Here is a 9,506-nt window from a genome sequence, read left to right as displayed (position 1 = left end):
CAAAACTTTATTGAATCTGAAGGGGCATTTCTTTCACACACTTCCGCCATGCTCCAGATATTGATCAAAGGGCTTTTTGAAGAGCATATTTTATTAGCGCACATAAAAAAAAGAAATGGAATTGACTTTTCTCTGCTCTTTTTCATCTTTTCCCATCAGATCCGTTGCAGTATCTTATTACTCCAGCTATGTATGGTCTGATCATAAGGAGCCAGATCACAGTGTCCAATTATGAAGTTGTGTTGCTGTCATGTTTACAGCTGTGCTAGGTGTGATTGTGAAAAATGTATGGTCCTATAGCGTGCACACCAAGGATATCTATGCATTATCCTGCATAGATATCCTTGGATTTTCGTATATGCTGCATTGCAAATATTATTTTATGTGATTCTAAAGTTTATTAACTGACAAAATCCAATGACTTTAAGTTAGCTACTTACAGATTCTTAAATCATAAGACACATTCCAGTTCCTAAGACACATTTACATTATTGTTTGCTACTGTCTTTAGTAATGTAGTTTTAAATCATTTAATGGGATCGTCAACGTTTTTTTAAGCCAAGGACCCCTTAACTGAGAGAGAGATAGATCAGGGACCCCCAAATACATATATTGTATAAAATAAAGTTGCATATTAAACTGGGCCTACAATAACGTGTAGGGCGGCCTAAAGCCTTTATACATACCTTTTTTGCATAGAATACCTTAGTATGCCAACAACTATTAGGCTATTTTAATAGCTTACTATTAAAATAGCCTAATAGTTGTTGGCATGATTTTATAAATCATGTTTTAATGTTAAACGTACATGTGGCACAGTGACTCCTCAGGATGAACTGTATCTGTGGATGATTATCTTAGTGACTACCTTATATAGGCCAGTAAGCCTATCATCAGTGGGGATTTATATTTGCTAAAAATATGTTAAATTCATGTTAAGACTTTAATGTTTTGATAAAACTTAACAATACAACACAACACAAAAATTAACAAAAATTTGGAGGCCCCCTGTTGAAGATCCCTGCTCTATGGGAATGTTTTCTATTATCTGTGTGTTCTCATATGCTCCAATGTGAATTATCATGTAAACTATCAACGTCTCCTCATACAGCGATTTGTTTCTCTTACAAAGTTATGCACAACTTTTTTGTGCATTATAGTATGAATGTCCAGCAATATGAGCAATCAGTGCGCCTGTGCGAGCCCCCCCCCCGCAGTGCAGAAACTGTTTATTTAACAAAACTACTTGGTTAGGTTTAGCAAAAGATGGTGGTTTGGGTTAAAATAAGTGTGTTCGTAACGTAACTTATGTACGTGGCATTAGTGAAATACATAAGTTATGTAACAAAAGTAAGTTAAAATAAGTCTATTTTGAGTTTTGGTTTCACACGGGACACTAACAGCGGCCTTTTGGGCGCAAGTCCTGGTTTTTTTTGGCCCCTCCATCTACCCCAACCTCCTCCCTATGCAGACTCTGTCGCTCTTCATACTGCGTCCTGGCTCACCATTACGTGCTTTATGTATATACAAATGAAATAGTGCTTTACTTTTCGTAGGTATAAGTAGGAACAAATAAGAACAGCCGGAAACTATACTTATGCTGTCATTTTGGCCCGGTGTCTCTTCTAAAAGAGATAATGCATCTTAAGAAACTTCCTGTTTAAATAAAGGTTAAATCAAATGAAAACAATCTGATGATGGACCACCTATTTTTTGTAGATGGTTTAAAGAAAAAGTTCATTCTTTTACACTTTGCATTGTAATTTCAATGATCTGCGATGTGATTTAAGAGAAGAAGAAATACACACATTCTGACTCCCTTGAAGAAGCCGTTTGTGTATCCTTCTGTCACCCTAAGTGTTTTATCAGCTAGAGACTGTCCTTTTGGATGGTGGACCTTGACTATATCCAGTCACTGAATCCAGTCCAAAGGGAAGAACCCCCCCCAGTCTCAACTCTAGAGGACGGAGAACAGGGAGACAAGGGTAGAGCTGTAATCAAGCATTAAAAGTTTGGCCCGACAAGGCCCTAACCCGGCAGAATTCAGCCCGAACCCGACAAGTACATTTTGATCGACAGCTTTTTAAAAGCATGAACCCGTTTACAGCCCGACATTATTCAAATGTGCGCACGCACACAGCTCTTTTGCCTTTTGTCAAGAATGAGTCATTTATACATTTTGTTTATCATCATTTATTCATGACTAACGTAGGCTATAGGCCACTTGGAAGTTGGAACAAAGAAATAAAATAAGTCCTCTGTAACATCGTAACATCTCAGCACTCTAAATAGGCCTAAAGGTTTTCCACACCTCAGACTTTGCTTTCTTTGCCGGTGCAACCAAAACGTAATCGCCGGAGGCCAGCCTCCGTTTCACCTCCTCAGCATCCATTTTCGCGCTAATCGAAACGCATCACTCATTCGAACTCGTCGGCAAAGATCTTCAGCTCTAGACAAGGGTGCATAAATAAGAGATGTGCCCACTAACCCTAACTCCCCCTTTTTGTCGGACACCTTCCCTCTTTTTTCTACATTTACGTGACTTTTTAGACATCCAACAGTCACTGAGAGGGAGGTGTGGGATTCAGCCCTTTTGCTCAGTCCTCCATTGACCTCTCCCTGAGTGTGAGAATTTGAGGAAATTCAAATTGCAGGATTAAAGAGGCCCATCTCTGAATCCAAGACATATTCTGTGGTGTTGTAGTTCTCTCTTTCGCTAGTCCAAATATAATTAGCTGTATATGTACAGATTATTAGTACCCTGTGTTGCTTTTATTCAATTTCAATCATTTTTATTTACTTTGCAAGTACTTTTGTGACTCTGCATTTCGTTGTACTTTTTGTTTTTAAGATAATTTTTTGGGCATTCCTGCCTTTAATGGATAGGACAGCTAGATATGAAAGGGGAGAGAAAGAAGGGGAAGACATGCGGGAAATTGTCACAGGTCAGACTCGAACCCTGGGCCTTCTGCGTCGAGGAATAAACCTCTATATATGTGCACCTGCTCTACCAACTGAGCTAACCCGGTCACTCGTGTACTTTTATGTTGTGATAGAGGCCTTGAATTTTATTCATAATGGTCTTAAAAAGGTCTTAAATTTGACTTATTGAAACCTGCAGAAACCCTGCACGTGGTGTGCCCCTGCCGCCGGTGTGCAGCAGCCATGTTTGGAGCTACGTTCGACCGGTTTGCTTGTTCCCTAGTGTGCACTTTTGGTAGAAGCACCTCGTGGACTAACGCCCACCGCAATATTTTACCCACCCACGTAAGAAAAAAGGCAGAGGGCTTTAATTTAATAGCTTTCTCCCACAGCTATGAGGAGAGAGATTCGGATTATTGTCCATGCACTCTGTGAACCGCTCTGCTCACCCGGAGTTGGAACAGAGACTTTATTGCTTCTCACAGCTTATTGCTTTTCCCGTTATTGTTTGTCCCAGTGCCTCTTGTTTACAGCACTGATGGGAATAGCAGTGAATAATTATTTTTGTGACAGGCTCTTCAATGTGAACCTGCATGGTCAGCCTGGCTGTGAGTTTTTGGAGGGTTAGGCCTTCGTATGTAGCAGCTTACTGACTGAACTCCCTTTTGGGTTTATGGATTCATGTCATGATCAGTGGTGGAAGATGTATTCAGATCCTTTACTTGAGGAAAAGTACGCACGCACACTGTAAAAATACTCTGTTACAAGTAAAAGTCCTGCATTGAAAATGTTACTTAAGTAAAAGTATGTAAGTATCATCAGGAAAATGTATTTAAAAGTAAAAGAAAAATCGAGAAAATCCTCACATTTGAGAAACTGGAAACAATCCGAACAGTTCTGTCAATCAACTAAGTGTTTAATCAGCTAATCATTTCAGCTTGACTTGTAGGCCTGTATACACTACATGTACTTTATGAGCAAACATCTTAATTTGTAAAGTAACTAGTAACTAAAAAAGTCAGACAAATGTAGTGGAGTATAAAGTACAATCTTTCCCTCTGAAAGGTGGCGGAGTAGAAGTAGAAAGTGGCATGAAAAGAAAAGAGCCAAGTACCTCAAATTTGTACTGAAGTACAGTACTTGAGTAAATGTACTTAGTTACATTCCACCACTGGTCATGATCAAGTTATTATGATGCTATTTCATCTTCCATCAGGTCCTCTCAGTCCAAATATACATTGATTTTCAGTTTGTCACATTTGATTCCTCATATTTGTATCTTCTACCTATATATCTCTGGCTCTCTCTCTCACTCTCTCTGCCTCTCTCTCTCTCTCTCTCTCTCTCTCTCTCTGCCTCTCTCTCTCTCTCTCTGCCTCTCTCTCTCTTTGATGATGGGGGTATTTCTATTCTGTGGGGGCTGTGAGCTCAGCGAGTTTGTTTTTGTGTCTCTAATCCCCTCTCTCTGGGCGCCAGCATATAAAAGCGCCGAGGGGCCTGGTGCCTCACACAGACCACCAGTCTCAGCCCCGAGTCTACTCCTTTACCCACACACTGCCTACAGGTAAGACAGTGGACAAACATCATACAGAACGAGAAAAGAAAAGACAGAAGGGAGGTAGAGAGTAAGAATAACCTGTCAGTCCAGACAGTCTTTTGTAGTTCGAGCTCCAGTTATGAAGTGAATATCTTTTTGGATAAATCCAATAGCTGTCATATAATCTCTTATACTCAGAATAAACATTTGAGTTTATTCTGAGTATAAATTATGGTAAAAGTAATGCTTAAAATGCTTGACTGGTTGAACCTAAAACTCTAAAAATCTAGTTGGTTCCACAAACACAGCACTTTAATTGCATGTAAGTTAAGTTTTTTTATTTTATTTTTTTTTTTAAATCTGTCTATATGTAATATATGTTATATGTGTGTGTTAAGGGGGTACTGTAGGTTTTGTACTGTAGTGTCCTTTTGTCAGTAGACTGCTATTTTCATTTGTTAAGGAGGAATTCCTTTTCGTTATTTTGATGTTTTTTGATGGAAAAAAGTTGTATACCATAAATGTAAAGCAGAACAAGGGACCAGATGGTAATGTGTGTTAAAGTCTGACTTGAATTCAGCTGTGTTAGGGGATTGTATGAAAGTTATTAAGGGTGTGGCGGTCAGGAAAGGGAGAGGGTTATTTGTTTAATGTATGTATGTATGGATAATCTAAATCTTTACATATACTATTGTGTTATATTACTTTGATATGTTGAAATATTGTGAGTAGGGTGTTATAATCTCTTTCCTTAGTCAAGGGAAGGTTTCAAAGAAAAATATTAACATCAGTGGAGTGGGCTTAGCTTTTGAAATAATTGAAACATAATGTTTAACCCCCTTACCCACCCTGAATCATTTTCATACAGTCTCTTAATTTGACAGTAAAAGACAGCTATTAAAGTCTGATTTAAGGCCTCTTTATCTTCTCTCTCTCTCTCTCTCTCTCTCTCTCTTCAGTCATCATGTCTGCCGGAGGAGAGAAATCCAAGTCTGCTTCCCAGACTGACGGGAAGGCTCAGAACAAGATGTCTGATATGGGCAACATGTCCTACAAGGTACATACACACACACACACACACACACACACACACACTGCACCCCACACGTATAACCGATGATCAAACATTTACAGATATACCGCAGCTGGCCTCACGCTTACAGTTTACCTTCTGATCATCATCACAAACCTGCTCGTTCTTACAGCTCAGTGTGTGGGCGGTCGACTACTACAACTGACAGAAACATAGGCTACCATGTGCGGCTTTAGGGCGTTTAGCCACTGTCATAACAACACAGTCACTTCATTTTACTCTTTCTTATGTGCTCACTTTTTCTCCTCCGTCACGGTCTTTTTGTCCTATTTCTACTCTCAAGTGTTCCCTTGGACCTGTGCGTCCTGCTTCCTCACTCTCATTCTCTTTCCTTTACCCCAAATATTCAGATGTGTGTGTACGACCAGGAGAACTTCCAGGGCCGCTGCATTGAGATCAACAACGAGTGTATGAATGTGTGTGACATGGGAATGGACAAGGTGCGCTCCCTGCGCGTCACCTGCGGACCGTAAGTAGCCTGCGTGTGCACATACATACAGCTGCACGAGCACGTACACACCCACCTGCATGTAGTCATACTGTACCCAACTCCCACACTCCTCTGAGTACATCGCTGGTGATGTCGAAATTGTACCCCACCATTATGTGACATTATACACTTCACATTTTTAGGCATGTAGCGGATGCTTTTATCCCCGAGTGATTTGCAGAGAGTGCAGCAGTTGGATGAACTTCAATACCTAAACTAATGACGTGACAAAGCAACAAACAGCGATGACTGAGAGAGAGTAGTGCAGCAATCAGTGTGTATCAGTGTGGACCAATACATAATTAAATGACAATTAAGGAGATTAGGGCCGCAACTAACGATTATTTTCATTGTTCGATTCGTCTTTCGATTATTTTCTTGATTAATCGATTAGTCGTTTGGCCCATACAACTCAAAGAGATTCAGTTTACTGTCATAGAGGAGTGACGAAACTCAATATTCACATTTAAGAAGCTAGAATCAGAGAATTTTGACCTTAATTTTCATTAAAAAAGACTCATTCATCGATTATCAAAACAGTTGGTGATTCATTTAATAGTTGACAACTAACCGATTAATCGATTCATCTTTGCCGCTCTTAAGGAGATGAGTTCTTTCAGAGCAAATAAGAAAGTAGAAAGAAGACAGGACAAAAGGGACAACATAGTCCTCAAAGCATGAAGGGGACATCCAGAGTGACATTATCAGGGTTATTTTGTCAAGCTTTGGAAAACTCATACAACTCTTTCTTACAGGCTGAGTAGTACTCTTTGTGATGAATAAAAAGATCTTTGTGTGTGAAATCAGTGGTGTGCGCCTTTTAAAGGCAACACAGTGATTTACTTACTCCCCTCTTGTCCTTGTGACCTTTCCTCCCCTCCTCAGCTTCGTGGGCTACGAGCAGATGAACTTCTGTGGGGAGATGTTCATCCTGGAGAAGGGCGAGTACCCCCGCTGGGACTCCTGGAGCAACTGCCAGAAGAATGACTACCTGCTGTCCTTTAGGCCCGTCCGCATGGTAAACCCCCTGCTGTTTAGTAAACCAGTGGTCTGACTTCATCTTCTATCTCTGCTCATTTCAACTGCTTCCCCTTCTTTTTCTTCCCCCCACCATCTTCTAGGACCCAGAGAAGCACAAGATCTGCCTGTATGAGGTCGGAGAGTTTAAGGGCCGTAAGATGGAGATCATGGACGATGATGTCCCCAGCCTGTTTTCTTACGGTTTCACCGACAGAGTGGGCAGCATCATGGTCAGCTGTGGAACGTGAGTAGCGTGGCAACATGTTACGGGCATTTCTTGCCTTTTTTAAAAGGATAGTTTGCCTTTTTTGCTTACTTCTCTGCCGAGACTTGGAAAAGAAGATCGATACTGCTATAGCTTAGCTTAGCATTAAGACTGGGAACAGTTAGCCTGGCTCTGTACAAACCAACTAGAATTGAGCTTTAGAGGGGCTGGTAGGCAGAGTTTGCCAACCTGACAAATCCTGGTTAGCTGTTTCCACCTGTTTCCAGTCTGTTTCCAGGTGGGGGCAATCACAGGAGGCGAGCGTAGACTGTAGGATTCATTGAGCCCACCTCAGCTCCACCGTGCTCCACATAAACTCTTTGCCCATTTTTGGATCAGCTGGGAGTTAGGCGACGCTGGAGCCACTCACTTTGAGCTTCATTTTGGCTCTTCAGAAACCTATGGGTGATGTGACGGAGACTACGTCAGGGCTAGTCAAGACCAACTAAATAGAATCCAAGTCAAGTCCAACACGAGGTCCAGTCGATTCCAAGTCTAGACCAAGTCCAGAGCAAATCGAGTTTTGTTAAAGACCATAATAAGCAATAGTGTCTTTCCAATGCTAACGTAGTGACCAAGGAGTTAAGATGGATCTATAAACAAGGAAGAGATCTGCTAACATCAAACTACTTAATGCATAGAATGTAGGCACTGTTCTGTACAACTGATCCCAATTCAGTAACCAGGAACAACTTGACCAGTTCTCAGTTGCCGCGTCCAAGACAATTTTAGATCCAACAAGGCACGAGACCAAGACAATTGCAATACTTAACAAAAAGTGGACTCAAGACCGAGACCAGACTCGAGTACTACAGCCTTGGACTACATCCACATTTTATACAGCCTATGGTACAGACTTGAGAATCTAACTCTCTACTGAGTTGTAGCTCAGCTATATCAAAATCCACAATTTGTGGCTCCCAATTGTCAAATCATAATGTTTTTAATAATGCCCGCTACAAACATTGCGCCATGCTTTTGCAACAGCTGCATCAAAAAGTCAAGCTCCGTTTACTGCTGCATGTGTCAGGCGGTTTCTACAGTGTCGTCATTCTCAAACTAGCAGAAACTGCAGCACATCATCAACTATCTGAGAGCTCTGGGAGGAAGTTCAGGAATAGAGGCTTTTTTTTTTTTTTTTCATCAGCACCTCACTGAGGGTGTCATGGACGTCAGCAGCTCAGTGTTCCTGTGCTCTGAGAGGTGCGGCAGACAGCAGACACTGTTTCTTAAATGTTGTCATTACTTCACGTCTGAAACATCTGTGGTTCGGCATCTGACAGCATAACAAACAGATCGATGTCTTCATTTGTTTTGATGTTTATCCTCCCTCTACATCTGTGCTTCTGCTGTAGCATATTTCTCTCCCTTTTTACTTGACTGGTTTACTCATCTTCCAACCTTGTGTTTGCTTTTCTTGAATACATTTTCTCCTAATTTTCTCCTAAACACCTTTCCTCGTCACTTTCCAGATTGTCATTTCTCCTTTTCCTCTGTCTCTCCCCAGCTGGGTGGGTTACCAGTTCCCCGGCTACCGTGGCAGCCAGTACCTGCTGGAGAAGGGCGAATTCAGGCATTTCAACGAGTACGGCGCCCGCTACCCCCAGATGCAGTCCATTAGGCGCATCCGTGACATGCAGTGGCACCCACACGGCTGCTACACCATGTCCTCCAAGTGAAACCCAGCGAGAAAGAGAGGGATCAGAGGAGAGATGGAGGCCGAGGGCGGGCACAGAGATGGAGGGGGAGGCGGGGGAGGGAGGGCGAAGAAGGAGAGGAGAAGGGAGCGGGTGTAATATTTCCTCCTCTGTCCCAAAATCCCTTGGTGGATTGAATGCAGGATGGAGGGAATGCAGTAGGTTGTTATTTTTAGTTGTCGGAACATTGTAATCTAGCGAGCAATGAAAAGTTATTCAAAGTGAAGGAGCGGAGGAGATAATTACATGGGCCGCTGAGACTAAATCTGATAATGAACGCTCTCTCCATTTTTGTTCTCCCTCTCTGTTTGTCAGCTCCCTTCTCCCCACTTTCCTCTTTCTCCTCCCCTCCCTCCCTCTCTCCCCCTCATACACTTATCTTCCACACCTTACCAACGTCAGCCCTCAGTCAGCCTATTACAGCTTCACTGGGTGTGTGTGTGTGTGTGTGTGTGTGTGTGTGTGTGTGTGTGGGGGGGGGG

At 41.9% G+C, this 9,506-nt stretch overlaps 1 protein-coding gene across 1 annotated transcript; it reads left to right on the top strand.

Moving 5' to 3' along the window:
• The first annotated feature begins 4,387 nt into the window (after positions 1–4,387).
• crybb1l2 (crystallin, beta B1, like 2) lies at positions 4,388–9,195 on the top strand. Its single transcript, XM_031284671.2, has 6 exons — positions 4,388–4,486; positions 5,419–5,516; positions 5,903–6,021; positions 6,928–7,060; positions 7,164–7,306; positions 8,835–9,195. The coding sequence occupies exons 2-6, from the start codon at positions 5,424–5,426 to the stop codon at positions 9,004–9,006; spliced, it is 660 nt and encodes a 219-aa protein (XP_031140531.1). The 5' UTR covers positions 4,388–4,486; positions 5,419–5,423; the 3' UTR covers positions 9,007–9,195.
• Positions 9,196–9,506: the final 311 nt, after the last annotated feature.

This window comes from Sander lucioperca, chromosome 4 (genome assembly GCF_008315115.2).
Source record: "Sander lucioperca isolate FBNREF2018 chromosome 4, SLUC_FBN_1.2, whole genome shotgun sequence".
Taxonomy (NCBI): Eukaryota; Metazoa; Chordata; class Actinopteri; order Perciformes; family Percidae; genus Sander; species Sander lucioperca.
Note: the sequence above shows the minus strand (reverse complement) of the source record. Positions and strands in the feature narration are given on the sequence as shown.